The 25,742-nt window shown below is 37.1% G+C and overlaps 1 protein-coding gene across 1 annotated transcript in view; it reads right to left on the bottom strand.

The window, feature by feature from the left end:
- Positions 1-25,742, bottom strand: part of KCNT2 (potassium sodium-activated channel subfamily T member 2) — an 82,844-nt gene that overhangs the window by 50,851 nt on the left and 6,251 nt on the right. The window contains exons 6-9 of the mRNA XM_058808074.1: positions 22,761-22,835; positions 22,173-22,256; positions 21,502-21,596; positions 1,507-1,687 (exon numbers count right to left, since the gene is read on the bottom strand). Of these exons, the coding sequence (XP_058664057.1) occupies positions 1,507-1,687; positions 21,502-21,596; positions 22,173-22,256; positions 22,761-22,835 (435 nt within the window). The remainder of the gene's footprint in view (positions 1-1,506; positions 1,688-21,501; positions 21,597-22,172; positions 22,257-22,760; positions 22,836-25,742) is intronic.

The raw sequence follows: 25,742 nt of genomic DNA on the forward strand, positions 1-25,742 counted from the left end.
GCCTTTGTCAGCTGAACAATATATGCAGGTAAGAGAATAACAGTCTGTAAAGAAACATACAAATACCAGTTAAAGCTTCTTGTAAGTAACACATGCTTAATACTGAGATCAATTTAACTGTATGGCTGTGTGATAGCATCTTTTTCTCCTCCACCTTCCACTGATGGAGAGGCCGGATCATGAATAATAACTGATTTCATTTCATTGCAGGGCTCAGGAGAGAATGCCTCCCACTCCACTATGTGTATGGAAAACTATATGAAGCCCCATTATCGCTACAAAGGTATAAAATAAAGCAGCTAATAATAGGTAAATTTATGTGAAATTCCAGTAGATTCTAGGTTATGTACTGCTTCTGTGGGAGCCTGAAGTATATATCAGAACCACCTTAAGGATGAAATTTCTATGTCCTAGAAAACACCAAATTTCTTAAAGAGAGCACATTTTAGTTTTCACTAGAATCTATATTTTACTAATTTTTCACTGGGTGAGAATATAATTGTGTTGGTGCATATGGCTATGAATGCATACATTCAATATTTAATTAGAGTGTTAAATAACTTCAAGAAAATTAATGCTGAAAGCTTGAGCTTCCACCCTCCCAGGGCTTGCGTGTTGTCTGCCCACACTGAGCTTTAGTTCTCTGCCAAAGAAGCAGAGACTGGAAACTATGGCTGTGTGAGAAACTCTGGAGCTTCATGGTCTAGCAGGTCTGCTGTAAGCTTTGATAAAAATGCAGAGTGTCTCCCCACATCCTCTTTTGCTGGCACAAGGGTGGGTGATCACCCTGTGTGGAACAGTGAACATCCTGGCAGGGTTTCCCATGTAGCCTCAGGGTTTCTGCCATCCAGCCTCACCTAATGAGCTGGAAAACGCTTGGTACAAATTGAACAAAGCTGACTAACTCCTTGAAATACTTGGATTTTCATAAATTGCTCTTTCCCTGTTGAAACTGTTAGAAGTCCTAAACTTAGGCAGGCATGAAAAATTCCTAACTGTGCTGCTGGCTCTGTGTGCATGTGTTCCATACACAGCTGTGAACCCAATTTGCTTGAGTTGCAGATTTAATGAGATTTTTTTTCAAGTTAGCACTGAGCTGTAAGAGTAAGAGAGGAAGTGGAGAGAACCAAGATTAGAAACAGGGAGAGCCTGCAGAGGAAAAGCTGTACTCATAAAGAAAGTGCTGGCTACTGTTGTGGGGTTTTTTGGTAATTGCTCCATTAATAACAAATCCATATCTCAGGATAAAGGAAGGCCTCTGTGGTACATGACTGGTGCAAAAAACTTTCATCAGCACTTAAAAACTGTTATCAATGCCCTGTTTTTTAGTATAAATCTAGAGTATATAGGAGAACATACAGGAACAAGGGAAAAAACCCACAATAGGAGAGATAGATGGTTCTTTTTTCTGACATTTTCTGTGCAATAATAGCAGTAACGATAAATTATTTCAGTTCCTTTGTTTCAAAAACAATTCTAAAGAGAAAACAAATAATCCGCATTTACCTGTATGGGCAACACCACAAGAGCAACACAGATCATAATGACAACAAGCAGCTTTGAAGGCCATATCTTGGGTGTAACATCCCCAAAGCCCACAGTAGAAAATGTCACTATGCAGAAATAAAGGGAGTCAAAGAGAGTCAACCTGTTTCCTGCTCGTTCCAGATGCTGAATTCCACAAATACTACGTAGAAAAGAATGAATAAAGACATGAAAAATAAAAACTGTTCAAGCTTGATGATTATACGTGCAGAAAACTATTTTCAGAATTTATAAATTGCTTAGCAAAGACATTTTTTTCAAAGAAAAGTAAAAATTAGTATCAAACCAGAAGTGCTATATTGTTACAACTTTCAAGAGTCATTTGTAATAAAAAACACATTTTTGATTATTCTAATATGATAGGCACAACTGTTGCTAGGTTGTGCTTAGTGGCTGTTGTGAAGGAGAGGTGGTATATAGAACATCATGGATTGATGCAATTCCTTTCTAAACCAGAACAAAACAGATGGTATAGAGCTGCCACCATTCAACATTTTTTATAGATATGTTTCAACTTTTTCAGGGAGGTTTGCTTGCTGCCATGGCCAAGAAAACTGCACATACAGCTTTCTGTAAATCTGTCTCTCTTTGTGCTAGGCTCTGGCCCTTTCTGTGGCAGAGTTACTGATGTGAACCAGTTCTGAGAGCAGAGTTGAATATTGGGAGGTTTCTTGTGGTACAAATGGGTACTGACTGTCTGGAACAAAGTGAATATGAGAACTGCAGTGTACTGAATTATCAGAGGACAGAGCATCCAGGGTCAGCCTTCAGGTAGAAGTGGGAGGTGGCAACTGGCGAGATTCTGCTCACAGAAAGTACAGAGTAGAAATACGGGGCTGGCTGGGTCTGTAATAGCAGAGCAAGTGGAGTTCATCCCTTCCAGTCACACATTCCTGAGAAGAAGTAAACAGCAGCCCAAGTTAACTGGTAATTACTTTTCCTGGAATCAGCATGATGTGCTTTTGGTTTTGAGAAGCTGTAACAGAATCTCTCCAGAGGTCATCCTGCTATTTCAAACATTGCAAATTTCAAAAATATTTCACTTTGTAAATATGTATCACGGCAAAGAGCTTCCCAAGCTTAAAATATGATCTTCTCTGATACAGTGGAATTACTTAGTTCACTTCAGGCTTTTAAATTATATTCATCTACGTAAAAAAAAAACCCAAAAAACCTCAATGTGTGAACAACCCTGAAAAGCACTTTTCCCCCTTGGAGCTAGCAGGATGATTTCTCCTCAGAGAATTAGATAAATAATTAATAAATCATACCATATTCCTCAGTAATTAATCTAGAACACACTAAATATTATTTCTTCATGTATGGTATCCAGATGGTAAGAGTCCCTCATTAATATCTGCCATGGGAAGACCTTTGCATCACCAGGGAGACCCTGTGTTTATAACAGTGTTAGCAGCTGTTCTTCTTTTCTCTGTTCTGTTCTCCAAATATAATTTAGCTGTGGGCAGTGGCATTTCCAGAACATATGGATCAAATTCCCTGTTTCCTTTTCACAGTTCTAGCATTTGTAGTTTTCACACATCTCAAAATGTTCTAAAAAGGGTGGGCTTTTTTCCCTGTTGTTTGCCTAAGTTTCATACTTCAGTCAGAACTGATATTTATATTCCTATCCAGTTCATCCCACATTTTTCACTGGAGTTGTAATCCAGATCTTCCATTATTTCACTATGTTCACAGTTTTGCTGGAGGTTTTTTTTTTTTTTTTTTTGTTTTTTTTTAGTAAAAGGATAATTATATTTTTGTCCCTGAAAATACTAACAGAAGGACTGTAAGTAATTATGCTAATGAAGATTTCTTTTGGTCTCAGACAAGGAAGTTTCTCAGCTAAAGCCTTTTCTAGTTTTAATATGAAATAATGAAGTATATTGTAAAGGCACTGAAGCATGGAAAAATGAGCTATTTTAATATCAATATTCACATACGTTATGTTTAGTTTTAAAAGCAGAATGGAAATGGATTTTTAATTCTTTGTTTTTATTATTCCTATTCACCTGTGTGCATTTTCTTCTCTATAGTTGCCTTTTGTGGATATATCCCTAAATACATAACCTTCACTTCAGGAATTAAGCTCATAAGGGCCAGGAAAGCAACAGTTGCACTGAGCCAGGGATATGGTTCCCCTCCAACAGGACTATTACACCACTGCCCTCAGCAGATTAAATATCTGTAGATGTGGTTGTATTGAACCATAATGCATAAGCCTATCATTGGTGGAAATGTAATTTTTCTGGTGCTCATACCTGTGAAATTGCTTGATGTTTGTAAATGCAAAAGGTCAGCTTTACCACCTGTATCTGACAGGATGGATTAAAATATAAAACTTTGGTACCATCAGGCTGTTTTTTTCTAATTTTCAAGGAATTAGTAATGTCTATTTCTTGCTTTTTTTGTAAAATCTTAACATTTTTAATAGCTTAATGATAGAAAAATCCAGATCTTGAATTATTGTTATTGTTGTTGTTGTTATTAAGATTTCCACAGCCAGCTGAATTGAAATAAGGTAATATACCATGAACCATTTCAGCTTTTTCTAAATGAACAACAGAATTCCAATTGAATTTGGTGAGATCAAGATTTCATTTGATCAGGTCTATCCCCTTACAGTTCTATGTATTCCTATTCCTTGAAGCCATCAAAATAATGTGTCTGATCCAAAATGTGTATTCAAGATGTTTTTCATTGAACTTAGTGGGCATGAGCCAGAACTTCCCACGTTTAGTTAACAATTAAAGTCAGCAAGATGAGGGAGCTGCTTCTTTGCAGAAGAAGAAATTCAGCTCTTTTAACAACTTGTTGATCAAATTTATTTCCTTCCTCAAAATTATTTGCGCCTCATTTGCAGTTGTACCAAACTGTACTTGAAGCCCTCACCCTGTATACAAGGGAATGATAAATCCAAAATCAGGGTACCAAGTCTGGGTGTTTTGGTGCTCTGCTGTTTGTCTTTACTGGAGCCAGAGAGTACCAAACTGCAGAAAAAAAATGATTTTCAAAGAGACAGTCTAATTAAAAATTAAAATATTACCTCTGTGACTACTCTCCCAAGAACATTACACTTTCAGCTCACCAACTATGCCTTTAGAGAAATGTTACTTAGCATTGACAGCACATTCCCACCTGTCTGGGAATTACCTGATTACACTGCAGAGAGTGCAGTGGAACATCAGTGGATACCCAAGAAGCCAAGTTCACATGGATTAGTTATTCCATTCCCCACAGCTCATTGACATCTTTTAATACATCCCAATTCCTAGATAAGTAGTAGTATCAGCTTTCTTTTTCAGAAATGAAGTGTTAATCATTACTTTCAGCATAAATTCTGCATGTAAAAGTACACTTATTTCTTATGTTTCCTGACATAATGAAATGTGCAGTAATTCAGGCTTCATATTTTGGCTGGTTTGATATTTTTCGTGATATTTTTACCTCCTTGTTTGCTTCCTCTTCCTCTTTCATCTCCTGAAGCTAAGTAATTTATTTAGTCATCCTTGGATAAACAAAATTATTTCAAGCAGGAAAGGAATGTACAGTAAAGGCAATGCTAACACCTACTTGTTTTTGTGGGGAAAATAAACCACTGTAATAATCAGTACACAGGGAGTCCCTAGTCAAACATAAGGCCAATTCATCACCTTCTATGCCAATTTTAGGACTCCTGTGAATTCAGGAAGGTTGTCTTTTCACAATGGATCTAAGGGAGGCACTCACAACAACAAAAAAAATTGCTTCAATGCAGAGATTTAGTATTTTTAAAAAACCCCATAGAAAGCCAAACTAGTGTCTGCTGAAGCAAAAGTACCATCAGAAAATGTATTACAAAGATCCAGGGGATAGAAGTATCTTTCCAAACACTCTGCTACCACTGCACTTTGAAAACAAAAAGTAAAGAGAATAACATGTAATCTCTGAAGATTGGTAATGTTTATTTTGGGTATTATTTGAACATTTGAGAGTTCAGTCTCTGTTTTACTGGAAGCTTTCTTTCTAGTTCCAGGAATCTTTGTTTGCTTGAGTATCTTATGTGCCAAAACCAACTCCTGTTTGTAAATAAGCTGTCTCTACATGCTTATATATAAATAAAATAAATACTGCAGAGTAAAATAATTCCTGAGACAGTTTTTTATCATGCTGCAGAAGCATGTCACAGAAATGGATGTAACAAGAACCATTTGGATAGTATTTTGCAAACACTGTACATTAACTACCCTTATTTATAACCAATTGTTTAGAGTCTATTTGATATCAGTTTATATTTTCATTTGTCAGCATTGACAAATTAATCTGATTTCTACATTTTCACTTTTAGAGAAAATTATTGTTTACACATGCAGCTTCTTGAGGTCTAGAATAATGCACCAGAGGCTGAGCCAAAAGTCAGAGCTCCTTCTGTGTGCTGAGGATTAGGCAGCAATTGCCAGCACTTCCCTTTGGACCTGCACCTTTGAGCTCCACCTTGTGTAATGACTTTGCCATGTTTGCAGCAGCTGGCTGAAGGGCCTGGCTAATGAACGTCTTGAAATCCACATGGATCCATTTCAGCAGATTCAGTGTGACTCTGGGGCAGAGGCTCAGTGCTTCTGTACCACACAAGCTACACCTCAACTCACTCACAAGAGTAGCAATCCTGCTTAAGCAAATGTCCTCAGCAGTTTCTCACATCTAAAACTCTGAACAATTTCCTCATATCTGACCAGAGAATTGTGATGCTAGAAAAAATTAGAAATTAAACTCTCATTATTTGATTGTCCTGTACTGCCAATTGTTGTTAATGTTATTTTAACAATTTATGGGCTTACTATCACAGATTTTTTCTTTTTTCTCTATGAGAAAAATTGGAATTAACTATCAGTCAACAAAACTGTTAACAGACCACTAACTCTAGCAAATATTCATGGGTAAAGTACAAATACAGTGAAATACTGAAGAAAAGGACCATGTTGACTTTCCAGGAAATACAGAGAAGCATTTGAGACATATTTTACCATATTAGTGACTGTAACTGCTTATGGAAACTTCCTCAATCTCTACACCGAAATAAAATGTACCTATAGAACATTTCATTCTTCAGTCTCACTCTAGAAGATCTAATATCTCATAAAAGTCTGATAAATGTATACAGGTCTTGCTTAAAAAACTGGCAAAAGGTGCTCCCTACTTGCCAAAGATGTTAATATTAAACTGGTGCCAGTCTTAAATCCTTGAAATGAAATTGGTGTTGGGACTAATGCTGTATGTGGAGAATGCCCTGCTTTTTACAGAGGAGAACAGTTTTTCATACTAGAAATTGTCTCTGTGGGGTGTTCAGTCTTCTCTAGAACATCATGTAGAGCCAGATGCAGTTTTGTCCCATATTTTAAAATTAGACATTATGGAACAGCAATTCTCAGTGTGGAGATTTAGTATTCATGTGATCATTAGACATGCAATTTTCACAAACTCCGGGTTGAACACTAATATAACTGGAGTGACATTAAAGTGCATTTTTTTCATTCCCTGTATCAGATACATATGGAAATACTGTCTGTTGACTTCTGAGTGACAATACATGCAGAATGTGAAGGTGTTGGTAATCACCCTACCAGTGACCTAAGAACCTGATGCTTTCTAACAGAAACCCTGACTCTTGTGTAAATAATGAAGAGGCAAACAAAAAGAACAAGGGATATGCAGAAAATGCAGCAAGTAAAAGAGTGAAGCAACAATCACAAAATACTCTGACCAGTAACAAAATGCTAATCCCATCCAAAAGCCCTGAAGATGAGGTTTTGACTTGCTAAAAACCAAATGCTTTTATTTTTTCCAAGCTTGTGCCTCTTCTCAGGTCTTTTCTAAAATGTGTGGGTTTTTTCTAATTTATTTTCTGAAAGCAATTTTCCATAAACAATATTAAAATAGAAAAAAAACCCCACTAGTTTAAGTAGATGTACAACTTTCATAAAGCTAATATGACAGAATTTGGTAAAATAAATCATGTAAAATAAATCATGTAAATAAAATAAAAATTTAAAATTTAAGCATTACAATGAGAAGTTGCTATTTTCACTTTTCATTCCACATAAAAGGCTTTAAAGCTGTAGGAATTACTGAATTTCAAGACAAAAAAATATTAATTGCATATAAGACAGTAAAAGAAATGAGGGAACTGCTGACTGGAAAGACGAAGGTTGGCATGCTGCCTTTAAAGTAAATAGGTAGAGAAATTCCCATGCTGTTCTTAGCTGATAACAACTGATCTAACAAATGCAGCAGATCAGCTGCAAGTTATTGCCTGACAGGACAAAACAGACACTGGACATTGTGGTTTCTTAATATTAATGGACAAAAGTTGTAACAATCTCAGATATTTTTGCAACTCTAATGTAACTTCATCTGACAGTTCAACATAAATCTTTCTATTTTTCCAGATATATTTTTTCAGAGACCAGGATTTAGTTTCATACAACACTGTCCCTTTTTTTTTTTTTTTTTTTTTTTCAGAATCACAATAGGGAAGGGGAAGAGTTGGATTAATTCAGCAGGCCTTGAATCAAACTTTTCAGTTCTGTGGACTTGGAACACAAGCTGAGGTAAGGACGATGAATTTACTTTCACTACACAACAATGCCACCATGTCAGAAATTAATTCAGACTTTCTCTTCAGATGGAAAGGTAATTTTTGTTTGTATTCCAATTTTATCTTTATCCCAAATGATGATGGTTGGTGATACGATTATTACTTACCCATGGTGTCCTTTATAAGCATTTTCCTTCCCCAAAGATCAGAACATTATATGCAGCTAATGGTTGCAAAAGCTCAACTTATAAAAATAAACTCTCCCCCTAGGAACTCATGTGACTTCCAGCAACTGCAGAACATCTTGTTAAGCAGAATTGGGTATTATGAAATGACCAAGTGTATATAAATATTTGTTGAATCTGAGTGAGAACCCTTCTACTCCTGCTGCTGCCTGTGGTGGGATAAGAAGTGGAGCAGCAATTAAAGAGCTCTGGTCGCTGAGGCTGCACTGGCAGGGTGCCTCTGTGGGCAGCCTTCAGCTCAGTGTGTTTCCACAGGCAGGTCTGGCCACACTGCAGCCTCTAAGCTCAAAGGAGCACTTGTATTTGTGTGTGCTTTCAGTCTGCCCCTGAGCTCTGATGGTAAACAAAGTAAAACTTGGCAGCCCAGCTTCAGTGTGTCAACACTGTGGCACCCAAGAGCCTGCTGGAGCCTGAGGCTCTGGTCTGCTCACACAAGGAGTCAGGAACTACTCAGGGAACAGAATCATGCACTCACTCCTTAACCACCAGATACTCCTCACCTGCAGAGTGCTACAGAATCAGGTGACGTTCTATACCTATCCTTCCTTGGGAAGAATAATTAAGTAATCTATTTATAATATTCAAAAATTATATGTGTTGTGCTGGAAAATTCAAATTCAAACCTCTAATTTAATACACCCGATATGTTATGCTTTAGAACATCATGTTTAATGTTTCTTGCAATAGTTTTGAAACACTCTTATGGTGTAACAGTTGTTATGCAAACCACCCACACTCCCTCAATCAAACTGAACTAACAATTGAAAGATTCATTATCTGAGTATTTGTTAAATGTGCATAAGAAAAACCTAACCCAGCATGTAAAATATTCTGTTAGCTACTGACAGAAACCTTTTGTTAATTTTCAACCTAACTCAAGTCATGGCATATTTTAATGTCAAGTGGATTTAATTTTATTGTTAAGTCAAAATTTTCTTCTCATCAGATTTTGAATTTTCATTTGATTTTTAAGGATATTCGTGGATCGTCCTTACACTGACATCCATTTTTACATCTCCTTGACAGCCCTTCATCTGTCTGCACTTTGAGTGCAACTTCTTTTTGCTGCTCTCATTGCTGCTATTGAAACAACTGCTTCAGGACAAGCTGAGTTACCTTACTCCAGCTGCAACACTTTACGGATGCTAGCACCATAAAAAAAAAAAGAACTTAGAAAATAACAGATAAGTAATATTCAGGAAGAATAGACTTTCTTGTACTGCTTATCCTGCTGTGAAACTCAAACCAATAACAAATACAGGCTGGAGTGGTGTAAAACTTGCAAGTGACTCAAATCAAATGCCTCTTGTCTTATCCCCTTTAACCACAGCCATGAGGCATGCAGCCCTTTGGAAAGCTCTCAAGTGGAATTTCCCTTTCCAGCTTAAATTTCCCGAAACCTGGGGTAATGGGAAACTTTCTATTGGCCTCCCTTCTGGAAACTAAATATAGAAAGATTGTTTAAGATAAAAGGCTGTAGTCAGATCATGTGAGGACAGTGGTGTACATTTCTTGCATTTCAAGATGCCCTGTGAAAACACTGACTCATCAATGGTCATTATTCTCATGGTGAGTGTTTCCCTTCAATATTTTGGCTGTTACATGCACAATTTTGGCATTATTTAAGTTTCTTTCATATGCCTAGGTATTCTAAGTGTTGGTACCTCTGTCAGTGAGGTCACCTCTACAGTAAAGAACAAAGGCCACCAGTTACTGTCAGATCTATAACCTCCCTGTCAACATTAGAAGTAGAAAATCTGGCCAATAATTACAGAGAGAGCTCTGCAGCTTGCCAGCAACGTTTGCTGGATCTGGGCTACAAAAGTAAATGCTCTGCATGTGTGTTCAGTTTGTCCTCAGTGTAGCTGCTAGATTCCATGGCAGTCTTAAGGCAAAGACAGCTCAAACAGGCAGTGAGCTGAATGGAAGCATTTGCTGTGCTGCTGCTTTGCAAGGGGAGTGTCCACACAGCTGCTTAGAGGGGTGGCTGTACGGGCAGACCCAAGAAAAGTGCACTGATATACCCACTCTGTTCCACTTAGAACACTGTCTGCAGATTCCTGATGAGCAGAGTGCAAGATATAAAGGGGTGTATGGAAATGCAGTGCCATCTAAAATATAGCCTGGGTTTTTTTTAAATACTCATATGGTATGCTTTGGCTCTTTTAATTCATAATAATTGTTATTAAAAAAACAGCAGCACACATGAAAATGTGTGCCACATAAATAAATTTTCCTTATTTGTGTTCCTTATGGAAAGGTATTTTTACTTCAGAGTCACCTCCTTGTTGACCTACAGTCTAAGCTGGAGACAACCCTTTGGACAGTGACCAAGGAAACAACTCGCCTGTGAAAAGATATAATTAAGCACCAGACCTAATGCTTAGGTTTGCTAAAACACCAGAAAGGGGGGAAGTGTTAAATAGAGGTTGTGTAATGGGATGAAAATTACAGGAGGTAATCTGTGAGGAGATGAAAACAATATATTCTGTCATACATTACAAGGTAGACTCCTCTGTGGTTGGAGTTCCTGCTTGGAAACCCAGCAATTCTTTTAGCCATGAGCCAGAGAGCTTGTACACCTTGAACTCTCTCACTGTGTATTGTTCACTTTGATCAGCAAGCTCTGGCATTTCACCATCATCATTTTCCTCCTCACTACTGTTAACACTGGTTTCCATTGAAATCCAGTGATTTCAATGACATGTTTTAGTTGAGTGAAAAATCCTGAATTTATTATCCTTAAAGAGTTCGCTGAAAGTCAGAAATTTGTTTTGGGACACCTGCTTTGACAATGTGCTTGCTTGAAGAAAAATTTCCAAGTCTAATAATTTCTTTGGCTGAAATTCAAATGGATCTATACATATTATTCTTTTTAAAAATCATTGAAATCCAAAACCTCACAAGACTCTTGAAATGTGAGGTTTAACTGTTTAACAAACACAAGCATGTTTAGGAAAAAAAATAATGTACATGATTAATACTCATCATCTAAAACAAGGGCACAGAGCAAAAAACAGGAGACAAGTGAGTGAGAAGGGAACTTCATCCAGCAGTCAGGAAAATAGGATTAATGATCACAACACCAGAGAGGTGAAGGCAGGGAGGAAGAAGAAGGAAGATCACTGTGCCTACCAGGACTGACAGCATATTCTATAATCTCTGCTATGTTTTGTCTGGCATGTTTTCCCCTTGATTGCTTATCCCATGGAGAATATTCAGTAAGATTTTATTCCTACCACAAACACACGCACTACAACTTGTAAAATTAGATTTTCACTCTGAATATTCAAGAAGAATATTTCAATATGAAATTTAAGACAAATTTCATATTTGTCTTAAAGTTGGCTGAATATTTTGTGCTTTTCTTTTCTTTTATAGTTTTAGAATACTAGTGAAGTGAACAAAAAGAGATCAAGTGAAGGAGTACAGTTAAAAGATGACCCTTTTGCCACAGGGAGAGGCACAACAGAAGTAAATTTCTTTACTGAGAGGGCATTTGGGCACTGCAAGAGGCTCCCCTGGGAAGTGGTCCTGTCACCAAGCCTGTCAGAGTTCAAGAACCATCTGGACAAAGCTTTTAGTCATATGATTTTGTTTTAGGTAAACCTGTAGGAGCAGGGAGTTAGACTTGATGATGGGTTCCTTCCAACTTGAAATATTCAGTGATTTATCCAATTTTAGTAAATGCAAGTACATGCCCATATGTAGCTGTGCCCTCTCATCAGTAACTTTATTTTTAACTCCTTTGCGTAAGATATTTGCATTTACTTGTTTTTCCTCTGCTCAGCTCTAATGAAAAGAAACTTGCAAAATATTTAAACTGTATTTAAACCAAAAAGCAGATTAAGTGCTCATTCACAGCAGTTGACTAAGGCAGTTGACAAAAGCCAATGGTAATAATGACCTAAAATATAAAAAAAAGTAACTGAAAGAGAACGCCACAAAGAGTTTAGTTCTGAACAAAGCCTGCAGTCCCGGCAGACTGCAATGCATTGGGTACCTTTAAGCAGCCCTGTCTCTGCTGTGATGCCCTTCAGCAGGAGGGAATGCCCTGCTTGCTCTGCAGGGTCATCACAGTGCTCTGTGCCCAGAGGAACTGACAGTCACGTTCCATGCCTGCTGTTAAGTTTGGAGTCTACAAAGTCAAGCTATGGCTTGGTCTTCAGTTTTTACTAATGAACACTGATTATTTTTAGTCACAGCCTTATCGCTGTAACTCAGGCACTTCCACTCTAATATACACTTCTGTATGGCAGAAATGCACAACTTCCAGAAATGTGAAAAAAATACAGCTGTGTTTGTGCAAAGAATGGGGGCACATGTACAGCTTTTGGAATATATCTGAATTCCTTTATAAGTACAGTTAGCTGTTTGACTGAGATAACACAAGTCAACTAATTTACTAACTTTTTAAACTTTTTTTTAGAAGGTTTTAATTGCTAGTGGAAGTACTGAACTCACTAATCAGAGTGCTGTTTATTTGGATTATACCCTAAAAAGTCTATACCTACAAACTACTGGTTTATGTGTATTTATCACCCAAGTGTGACACTCTATGGCTGACTGTGCCTCTTCACTTCTGTGAAAAACATCTGTCTAAACATTATAGTAATTTCCAATGGAATATCAACTATACAGAATAGATTTTTTTAGCGCATTCTAGATGTGATTTTTTTCCTTTTAAAAACCATGGTAAGTGCATTAAAATCCTTCTTTTTAGATGATCTTGTATCACAATCTGATCTCTGTCAAAGCCTCTGAGATGTGCTTTCAACATGCCAAAAAGTTATGCTGAATACAGACACAGAGAGAGGGAATGGTGGCTGGTGTCATGTTATGCTTGTATGGCCAAAGGTATATCAAACAACTTTTTTAACTCTTCTCTTTCTGATTTGAGAAATATGAACTTGGCTAAATTTCACACCCTTAAAACATAGTTGGAATGTGAAAAAGACAACAAAAGTCAACAAAGCACCGAAGAGTTATGCTGATCCCATATCAGTATAATGCCCACTGGAGAACCAGAATAACTGATGGCATCTGATAACACAGTTACATGTGTTAGCATAAACCACTGCAAACACCAAATCTTTGTAAAGTAAAATAAATGGCTTATCAGCCTAATAAATCAGTCAATGAAAGATACATTTATTTTTTTAAGTCTGCATGCTAATGACAACTTTATTTTTGAGCCAGGAATTGTGAGTGATGATGGTTTGATGCCAGCTACTGAATGGTGAAGTATTTACCATGAACATTCTCAACATAATTGCTCACCATTATTACACTTGGCATTCTATTTGCTACTGTCTACAATGATAGAATAGTTTCAAAGACAGCATGTGAGTATCAAGTTTTTCTTTTTACTGCAAAGAAAAAATGAAGCTTATGAAATGTAATGCCTTCTTGTAAGGAAAGAGATGGAAGACTGAGGGTTCTAACACTTATTTTGTATATCAAATTGACCCTTTAAGAGGAACTTTACCTGTTTTTATTTAAATCTTCCCAAAGCCAAACCAAAACCTAAGATTTATTTTGCCAGTGTGATCATACAGTATTTCACATCCTGCAGTCTCTGTTACACTCCAGATCAACTTTCATTCCAGCATTTTATTTTCCAGAAGTTATTCTTGTCACGGTTATTCTGAAGGTAACAAACATCTCTTGCATATGTAACATTTACATTTTCACACAAGGGATCTATTTACAAGCTTGTGTGTTTATAAACCAATGGAAAGCAATTAGAAAACTTAAATCCTAATAATCTGCATGCCTGCTTAGTTCACCTCCCTGGCTCCCTCTGTCAAATCCTTTCATCTAACTGCATTTTTCCTCTGAATCTTTGTCAAGTGTTGATAATTTTGAAGACATGCACATCTCAAATGCATATTGCACATATTAAAATACAGTCATCGTCTGGGGTTTTTTAATGGAATATAGCATTCTATTTTTCTTTGTTATTCCTTATTTAATCTTGCTCTTTGGATAATCACTTCTAGATTTTCTCCAAACCCCATTTTATGACATATATTGCTGTGTTTATTTTTTTAATTTTACTGAAGCATTACAGATTCCTCACAGGCACTCTATTTTATGCTTTGTTCCTGCAAAGGAACAAGAACAGGAATGCATTTAGACCAACTTTGAGGAATTTTACATGTTGCTTTGCATGTGTTGGCAAATCATAATTAGTTAATATTCGCAATAAGCTTGATTTTATTATCTCTCACAGAATTCAAAATACGATTGCTGGAGAAAGGACACCATAGAGATGCAGTCTTAGAACTGTATTTCTAACAGTCCAAATGTTATATGACTCAAAATCATTTGCTTTTTTTTCCTCCATTTGTAATGGTAATTGGTCTCTGCTGCCAGAACAAGCTCTGCTTGTCATGGTATCTGGTAATATTATTACTCTATTGCAGGATGTCATGATAATAAAAGCTGAAATTCTCCCAATTGCATATTCAGAGTCCATAATGTTTTCCAAAATATTGTGACTCCCTAATATTCTCAATGCATCTTTAATTAAATGTAGTCAAGATTATTGATGTAAATATCAGCAGCACTTTCTATTTGAGAGAGATTTTTACATCCCATGGAAGTTATTGGGGAAAATATTGGGAAGGAGCCTGAGTGACATTTTATCTCCTTCTTGGGCAGGGGCTTAGTTTTGAATACATGATTTGCACTCTCCTTAAATATCCATATTCTGATTACTGAAGTTTCAATACTTCACATGGCATTAAAAAATTATTAGAAGAGAAAGATAAAAATGCTTCAGAGGATAGAGGCTGGAACTTTCAGAAAGGTAAGTAAGTACTCGATGTCTGACTTCGAGTACCAAGAGAAAAGGCCTTGCAAGAGAAGCTGAAAATTCTTCCCAGTGCCAATTTAAAATACTGGTTTATAGAATATACTATATACAGAACAGACTGTGAAATTGCAATTACATTAATTGTCAAAGGATGATTCACCTGACCTATAATGTAAAGGTACACACGGTATTGTACCGAAATACTGAGATACTGTATGCTCCAACAGAGAACAAAAAATGTGGGTAAGTTAATTTTGCTTTTCAAATTTATACAAATTTAACTTTGCCCACCTTTATCTACATTTAGTTTGGAACTACTGATTTTCAGATTAACAAATGACCTGCAACCTGGTCAAATTAGCAAAGTTTGTAGCTTAAAAAGATCACAAGTACATGAAGCTGACTCATTTTCCAGGGTGAAATAAAAGAAGATAATCACACTATTGAATTGCTTAATTTAATATTTATATATATATTCCAAATAGGAGAATTTGCTTATAAATAATGCTGTGAGAATTTGCTTATAAATAATACTCCATTTCAGAGAGGTTTTGTGAAGGCAGCTTTCTGAGCTATCATTTAGTCTGATTATTTTTTATTTTAAGCAAACAAGATGACTATAAACGTATCTCTCACACTAGGAAGATAATTGAGATTGAACCTTCTAACCTTTATGACTTTTTTCCACAGATCACAGTAAATAGACTACTTAAATTGTTATTAATTTTGCTGGTGTCTGTGTCTAGTTTTAAATATTCCATTACATCAGTGGCACAGAGAATTCCCTGCATGAGCCATGGGAAAGATGCTGACCTAATTATTTTAGAAATAACTATGTAGAAACATCTAAAAAGATTAACAAAGGAAATATTATGTCACTACCAAATTAATAACTAAAATAGCATGAAAATCACTGTATAATTATCTAGGTTTCCATAGAAACTGTCTTTGATGGGTAGCCAAAAAGACTTCTGATTGAGCTTCAATACTTCTGCTCTCCCTGTAATACATGATTTCTGGTCTGCCTTTCACAAGCAGCCAACCAGCACCCATGCTTATCCTACAATCTTCAGCAGCACTCCTCAAAAGCACTAATCACCCACATGCTTTTTTCAGATTTGAACTCTTGAACTTAAATATGCAGAAATATTTTTGAAGTGTATTATTACAAATACAGAGCTAGCAAAAAAGAAAATTGTATATGGTAATATTTCTGTTTTGTCACAATACAATAGTTGCATAAAAATATGAAAAGGCATTCATCAAAGAAACAATTGTGGGTTTTATTTCATTCTTTCATGGTAATTTTCTATTACATTTGGTCACCTTTTGAAAAGCCTTGGCCATTTCAGTACTAATCATAGGCATGTAAGCAGATGGATCCCAGTGCTAGCAATGCTGAAAGAAGTGTGGCTATCCCATGAATTCCAAGAGAAACTCTAAGAGTTTTTTCTGAATTTCTTTCATTTAAATAATCAAAATTAGCAACTATTTTTGGCAACACTGTTTTTGCATGTGTCTCATACAGCAAAGCCAACTTAGAAGTTTGTGTACCTAAAATGATAAACTCTGTATTCAATATGTGTTTTTCGTACCACAGCTCACAAGAATGTTGGCCTTGATTTCAGGCACACAGTTTCTCCCAGAAGGCAGTATTTCACATCAACTGTAGCTGAATTTGTAGATTATTTGCTCACAAATAGCAAGGGGATATTTTAGGAAATGCTTTGCTGTTGACCTCCCAGGAGCTGCACAGCCTTTTCACCGTCCCCTCACTTAAGGAAGTGTTAAAGCAGTGTCTGAACTCGACCTCAATTTTCCTTGCACACATGCCCAGAGAAAGCACCCACCCAGGCTGCCCTGGTTCCAGGAACTGAGCAGCAGGACAGGGGGAGGGTGGGATTGCTCCAGTGCATGTGGAAGGTACTGCATGTGCCACTGCCCCACTTCCAGATCTACTTGCTGATGTTTGGAGAGCGCTGCACTGGGATACTTCAGAGAAAAGAACAGAGACCCCGTGTTTGAAACAAATACGTTCCTGACAGACCTGCTTGGTTTCAGAGAAAGAAAAGTACCACTGCTATTACTTCAGTGCTTTGTTGGATTCTTGTAATAGCTGAATAATTCATTTTGTATTATTTACAGTTACTTTGAACTTTCAATTAGTGTTTTATAATATTCTGGGATTTAAATTCTGAAACTCTTGTTTATTCTGTTATCTCCTGAAATTTCACATGCTTTAATACTTTAGAATAATTGGATTCTAAAAGACAGAAAGCCACTCTTATCTTGTGCTGTCCTGATATACAGAAAATCTCTCTCAATCAAACTGAGATTGATCCTGAACACTGAGACTGATGTAAAACAAAACATAACATCACAGAAAGAACTGCAGACCCAAAAATCCACATTATATCTTACATTACATAATACACCAACACTTTTCATCCTACTTAAGGTTAGACATCTTTCTCGGATAACTGCCATTATGCTCCAGTCACAATTAACACAGAAAGGTAAGTCAAGACCTCCATGGGGTGATTTAGCTCCCTTCATATCACCTTCTGAGGTGTTTATATCTACTTATTGAAAATAAAGGGAACTGGAGCATTGAGATACCTTTTCCTCTCTAAAATCTTCTGTGATTAATCCTTTCTTGGTTGGGTGGCTTTTCTTCTCTGGACACATTTGGAATTTGGACACTGTTCCAAATCATAAGGCCTTTACTTGTCTTGTTAGGATTAGATCATTGTTGGGATTTGTCTTCATCCCTTCAAGCAACTCACTCCTACTGCTCCCTCTGGATGAGAACTGTGAGTGGGTAACTGCCATTGAGGCTACAGCACTGGCATTCTACAGGTATTCTGTAAATTACTGAGTGAAAACATCCTTATTTTCTTATGATGAAAGCACTGAGGTGTAAAAACATGTTAAGACTGACCTCAGTGAGCTTTCCATGAAAGCATAAGCAAAGTTTGGGCAGGTTTGAGTATGAAAAATTAATTGTCCATCTCAAAGAATTTGTAGCCACTTCCTTCACAAGCTAATCACTCTACACTGGTGATATATGACTAACACTGCTTTAACATTCAAAATAACTCTTAATAGATGATTCACTGTGTCACAGAAAGATGCCTGAAATACTCATTCACTGTTATTTGTCTTCTTGTACAGTTTACAGAAATAATTAGTATTCCATTTGACAAACAAGTGCAAACATCCATTAGCTTAATGACACAACACATATTATGACTAGGTCTATAACTCTCACTAGAACACTCTCAATAGTAACTGCTGAACAGTCTGTCATATTGGAGCACACATATTTTAGTAGATGTAAAATTGCTCTGGTTACAAGGCCACTGAGATGTTTAAAGAAAGAAAATCATTGGACAGCCTAATCTATCTTTGAAGTCAGGAAATAAGAGAGAAAAAAAAAACCCTTGTATGTAATCTATAAATTACAGATACTTGAAAATGGTCTTATAGATTTACTGACCTGCAAATGAGTTCCACCCCCACATCCATAAACAATTATTGCCAAAGAGCAAAGAGTGGAGTAAAGCATAAATTTTGTTGTGATTACTGTTTGTTCTGTAATAACATTGAAAATTGTCAGCTCTATACAAAAACACAGAAGAAGCCTTTTTCTACTATACTCTGAGTGCAAAGGACAGCCTGAACAATGGTATCTAAAAACTGTGAGATTAGCCAATCAGTTGTAACCTCAGATAACTTATTTTTTTCAGTTTTCATTGGAAAACTTCCACCTGAGTTGTAAGACATAAACTGGCATGTGCCTATCTTTGTAACCACCACTTATAAGATTCTGATGTGGAAATGTAAATGATGGCTTTACAAATGATGTACGAGGTGAAAATCATTTTCTGTGGGTTTCCTGCTAGTTATGGTAAAGTTATTTTGAAAATTCTTATTATATGCAGACAGGAACAAAGCCGTGAGGAATCTTTCTGGGCTTCATACCATCTTATAAAATCATGTAATTCCCATAAAAAGCTCCATTCCATCTCTGTCTATGTGTCTGCCAAAAAAAGGTGGCTTTGAACAGAAAACCCTGTGTTTTAAAGCTATATTGGCTTCATAAGTGCTGATGTTGCTCTTGCAGCAGATGGCACAAGCCTGGCAGGCAGGAGCTAAGGGGGCTGTGGGGTTTCAGTTGAATCCACCCAGGCCCTGAGTGTCAGCAGGGAGGCTCAATGAGGGCAGGTACCAGTGGTGCCAAAAGCACACCAGGAGCATGTCCCTCATCCTCTGAGGGCAAAGTGCCCTGCTACTGGAGGCACTGTACTAATCCAGGCTTAGTCATTTTGCTTTACTGAGCCATGGCACTACATGGAGCAGGGCAGTGTTTCTAAATGGAACCAAAGCATGCTAATGAGAACAGACTGCTGAGGACTGAAAAGTTTTGTGTGTTGTGCCAGTGCTGGCTCCCAAACATGTTTGGGGCTAGTAACCTGGGTACTGCCTGCCTTTGCAGAAACATGAAAGATCAGTCTGGTGAAAGGCACCCTTAAGAGCACAGATTCCAGCAGTGGACTTGGGTCCTCCTTCAGCTAGAAGGAACTCATATCAGCTCTATATGATGTCTATAAAATTAAACACTCTCTCAAATTCACCATAAATTAACATAATCAGACTCTAAGTTAATTGATTTGGACTGTTTATAGAGGTTCTTTTGGGTATTTTAAATATATAATCAGTATTATAAAGAAAGAATGTGTAAAAATGCCATTATGTGTGTTCACATAGACAAGAGTAACAATCACTTGAACATGACTCCAGTCTTAGAGAAGCTGCAGATGTTTGAACTACTATTCTCAGTCAAAAAGTGCTTTGTTTCCTTAGTTACTGCTTTACTGAGTGTTTCATCTCATTTAGCTTCTTTTCAAGTCTAGCAGGGTGAGTCCTAGGTCAGTAAATAATGAACTATAATGAAGCAGTATCTGCAGCTGTTGAGCCCAGCCATAATTACAGGTGAGCTTGCCACTTCCTGCATGTTTTACTGTCAGTTACCACAGACCCTGCTGGTGAGCAGCATTTTGCTGCTGTGCAGCATTTCAGTAAAATATTGAAGTGGGTAGGTAAAAAAGGTGAAGGAATATTTACTCAATAGCACCTTGTACTGTAAAAAACTAAAAAGCAATATTAAAAATGTCCAAGTCCTTATGCATATAAAATTACATCAGGTTCAACAGGAGTTTAAATATCACAAAAATTCATTACTGTCTGGAACAGGCAGCATTTGTTATTAAGCGTGTGTGTGGCCCTAAGACAAAGGGTAAAATTGGACCATTCATTTAGCCTGGCTAGAGCAAACTTCTCCTCTAAAAAGCCATGTGCTATGATACACTTATTACCAAAAGGGTTAGGCAGCACATAACAGTGACTATCAGAAAAGCAAGCTAGAGAAATAAAGTAAGAGAAAATCTAATTACTGTCTCCAAAATGACACACCAAACTTTATCAATGTGCTGACCTAAAGGCATCTTGTCTGGCAAAACAAATACAGGTGATTTAGCCTTTCCACACAGAACCATCTTCTCTCTTCACTGTCCTTTAGTGCACCAGCTTGTATCACACTGTACACAGCCCTGTATTCCCCCTGAGTATGATTCTCAATTCTCAGGCACCACTCATGAGAAAGTTCTTTATGTTAAGTAAGCTACAGAGCTACTGGATAGCCAGACTAACCATGTAGCCTCCTTCATGTGCCTCCAGCCCTGGCTAACACCGTATCTCTCTGGCACAATATTAACATGGGGCAATGGAGTAGTGTTTTCTGTGGATGTCAATTCAAGTTTTTCAGGTCTTGCAGCAAAACATTCTTCAGAGTAATACATTTTGGTTGTTTGAACCTACCATCCAGTGCCATCAGAACTCTAGATCAATGCATTCTACACTGTCTGTAATCTGGATTATAAACAGCTATGCCCTGTAATCCTTAGGGGAACCTGACTCAGTCAAAGTCTTACGGCTGAGACATTGCACATACTTCTCTGTCCCAGCAGACAGAGGAAGGAGACCTTGGTGTGGGTCAATATACTTCTGTTGGTACTCTTCACATGTGAGTGACTTCTCTGCTGAGGTTGGTATATATGTAAAGCTCCCCCTGCTTTATCCTGTGTTTTTGCATCATCTCTATTTCCTTCCTTCGAGTGAGAAGGATTCCACACCCCAGCAGTACAGGTGCTAGTTAACACTTTCACTGAAGTGTTTCACCCTTCTTATTTCACTGCATGCTTTCCACCAGGCAAGCCAACATGTATAACAAAAACAGAGGGGATTTGGCCACTTACCAAGTGAAGATGAGACATAGTAAGGTAGATATTAAAATGAGCACTTGGTTAAACATTGCGGACTGTGTGCGTTGGATGGCTCGGTGAAGATCATTCTGTAGTAATGGAAAATAGGTGTTATTTTTGGGTTTGAACCAGTAAGTCAGGATCTGATTCTGTAGAGGAAATATGCAGTACCCTGATAGCAATGCAGTCACCCAAATGAATTTATGAGTTTGCTGATAATACAGAAGGTGCAGAAGGGCAGCTGTGATTCTGTGATTATTTAAGTAGTTCTTTGTTCGTCCCAGCACAATTCTGATCCTATTGCAAGCTGCCTTGAGGTCTGCTCATGTCTAGCTTACAAATTACAGGCTGCAAGGCCCAATTATGGCCTAACAGTTGAGTTCCCTGCAATTGTGTATGAATGGCAGAGTAGCAAAAGAACCATACACTGCCATTTCCCGCATTGGCACAGTAACAATTTATACTAATTGAGATTTCATTTCATGTCTTACTTTTTTCTCATTTTGATGCAGAAAGTAGCTTAGTAATGCTTGACCATTTGGAGAATCTAAATACAGATCTGGTTAGCTTCCTATTACGGTTAGACTGTACTGCCAAAATCCCCCTAAAGACAATATACAAAAAACCTCACAACTCTAGAATATTTATTTCCTTTGCATACTTACAATCATATTTTCTAAAGCATGCTTTGCCAGCCAGCAATTTAAAAATACAGGAATAAACAGGTTTCTTAGGACTGGCCAGAAAATCTGCAAGAAGAATTAACAAATTCATTAGGAGCTTTTCTGATGAGGATTAGAGCTTTACTATTCAAGCAGCAATGAAACACTTGGGAAAAACACTTACTATTAATGTGTTTCTAGCGTGAGATTTGGCTTTAAATAACATTTTTGTCTTCCTTTGTGATTAACCACATGCAAGATAATTAGATAAAATAGGAACACAGTTTTCACTGCAGACATGAGTGATTCTTCCATTTCTACAACCATCTGGTTTATTTTATTGATTGTGCTGTAGTTGGAGTTAGAGGGTTTTGGTTTTGATTGTGCCCATGGAAGAAGAAGTGAAAAGTTATCTGTATGGCTTCACTCCAGCAGCAAATTATTTTCTTCTTGTTGGCAAATTTCTGTTCCCATAGGCACAAACTCATCATCCACATTAGAATAAAATTTAAATAAAATCTTTTAAAAGTAAGAGTATTTGTGCAGCTATAGAAGTGCAATGTGCAAATGTATTAATTCAAATATGTTTACCGTGATGATGAAAGGGACAGCATTAATTATTTCCAGGAGAAAGGGTATTCTCAGAATTTGTTCCCAGATATTTCCCTTCAAAGAAAAGGAAAAAAAACCCACAATGTCAGTCAGCTTACAAGCAAATTTCCGAAGAGAAATACATGTGATGACCCAATGAAGCACAGGGAGTCTCTCCCACACCTGAAATTAAGGAATGTCATTCATCTCAGATTTAAACACGTGTGAATATGGCATACAGATCACTGTGGAACCTTTTTCCTACAGGTTATCATAATGTACTTCCCAAGTAAAAGATATGCACTTTTAAATCTCCTTCCTTTCATCCTTTGCATTTATCATTTACCTTACTTTGTATCTTTTCTTTCCCAACTGTTTTGGCAAGGGAAGTAAGGAACAAATCAAGTGTTTAATATTTGAATTAGGACTAAAATATCAAGTTCTCTGTTTCTGCCACCAACACTTCAGAGCAGTGTTGTTCTGTACACTTCGGGGCTTTTTGGAACTTGATCTTGCTTCCATGAAATGAGAGGTCTTCCCACATATTTCAGTGGATTGGCATTGATCTTTTAATTTACATACTGCTAGCAACAGGATGGGGATAATTCTACTTTTTTTCCAAATCTGTGCAGTGGCTGTGACTGATTAAATGTTGAGAAGAAAATCCACATATTAGAAAAGGAAGGTAGTTGAACTCCAGTGACTCACAGCTTTACTAATGCTGTGTAGCAGGACTCCATCACAGGTAATGCAATAATAGTGTAGCACATACCATGGCAGTATTACAAGAATTTGCAGTAGAGCATTATGTTTTCAGTTGCAATTACATGTTCATCTTTGCTGAAAAAATAACCACCTGATACAGCCACTGAAAATTAAATACAACCTCCCTATCATATATAATTCTTTCTCCATTTTTAACTCTCCACATCTGGAAGCCACTATACCTCAGGGACAGGGATTGTTGTCTTCCATGTAATTGCAATTGGTTGGAGTCAGACATACAAGTGAAATCATGAGGCTGCAAACTGAGAGGGCTTTGTATGAATAGTAAAATCAAAATCAAATCTGATTTTTCAAACGTAACCATTTTGTGATTTCACAAATTTCCTCATTTTTAACATTAGGAGTTTCCTCCTCTGCATTACAGAGAAGAAATGTCACATAATTTAACTGTGCAGGCAAAGTGCCAGTATGGATGGGCTCCAGGTAATTAGGGATGTGTGCAGCTGTAGGATTCTGGCTTCCACATGGAAATGCATAAATGCATCATGAGTTCTGCAAAACTGCCTTTTGCAGTGAGAATGTTATGGTGCTGCTCAAAGCCCTGAGAGGACCTGAGCACCAGGCATAAGCAGCATTGCCAGATGTCTGTGGTAATTTTTGGCAATGGAGGTTTTGGACGTAGACATCTTTCAGAATTCTGGCCAAGGACAAACCTTCCTGTAATACTTTAGGCTGTGAGAATGCAGATTGTAAACCTTCAATTCCTGGATCCAAGTGATGAGCATCACAATGCTGTGCTACATCCTTTGCATTCCTCTCCACTTAAAAGCTATAAAAAATGCAAATTCACTGTATCACAGTAGCATGACATGCTACTCTGCCCTCACTACTCTGCATGTTGAACCATTTCTCATATGTCATGGGCCAGGTATCAGAAAGGTCAATCTCTCAGAGTATTCTCTCAAATGACCGCTTTATTCATTTTAAAGGTTATTTGTGAAATCCTAGTAACGTGCACTCCAATGCAAACACAATCATCTTTTTCTTGTTTTCTCACTTGTTAATTCTCTGGCTTGTAGAAGTTAGTCACCTAAATGGTGAAAGCTTTGAAAATGTTTCCACAAAATAAGTAATCTGCCACAGATTTACAGAAACCAAGGCACCTTTGGTCACCTTGGCTGTGCAGAAAAGCCTTACAGTGGAAGAAATAACACCATTCTTAGCTTCAAAAAAATGGTGAAAATAAAACTAGGAAAACAGGACCAGAGGAAAGGAGGTGTTTGCATTAAGTGGATTGATGTGACTGAGAAATTTTGTTGTTCCTTAGATTAATCCCTTAGTTCTTTCTCTTAAAGGGAGTGGAACCACAAAATTGCCTCAACTTCTGTGACAGGTGCATGCAGCAAATCAGGATAGTGGAGCTTTCCATCCATCACACACTGATGAGTAACTTCTCATGGAAGCAGATTTGCCAAGCATTCATCTTTTGTACCCACTGAAACTGAAACAAATTACAAGCAGAATGGATGAGGATAAAATGCTGCCCAATAAACTCAGGAACAGCACAAAATGTGATTGCCCTTTACTGTTTAGACACCAGGATATAAATTTTGGACTATTTCTGCTCATAATTGATTTGCACTTATAACCCCAACCTTTAAATAATATATGCTCCAAGGATTAAGAAGAATAATTTTTAGACAGCAGACAACTGCAAGCCTCTTAGCATTATTGGGCACTAAGGAAAACATTTATGCCACGATCACTTGGCAAGCACACTGAAATACAAGTCTCTAAATTCAGCAGTGGCTCTGATAGCTACTGAGTGTCAGTAATACAAAGTATAATACCAAAAAAATTATCCCCCAAGATATTTTCAGCTGTAGTAACCAAGTATTTTCATATTTTCTTTGGTAAATGATTTCAAATGCTTTTGGTGTTTTTCTCCTAAAGATACTAAAAATGCAGAGATATAGCAGAACAAAATAGAATGAAGAAAACTGAATAATTATATTTTAAAAATTAACTTTTAAAGGAGAATGCAAATACAAAAATACATTGTATTCACATCAAATGACTTCAAGACATTTTGAAATGTTATTCCAATAGCATCACACAGATGAACATAAGTATGTAGATATCTGATTATTTTGTTTTTAAGTACTGTCTTGGCCTAGTTGTTCTGGGCACAGTTTTAGAGGGCTAAACCTTGAATTGTATGTATTGAACAGCTACAGATTTAAAATCAATGACAAT

Source organism: Ammospiza caudacuta, chromosome 7 (assembly GCF_027887145.1).
Source record: "Ammospiza caudacuta isolate bAmmCau1 chromosome 7, bAmmCau1.pri, whole genome shotgun sequence".
NCBI classification, from domain to species: domain Eukaryota; kingdom Metazoa; phylum Chordata; class Aves; order Passeriformes; family Passerellidae; genus Ammospiza; species Ammospiza caudacuta.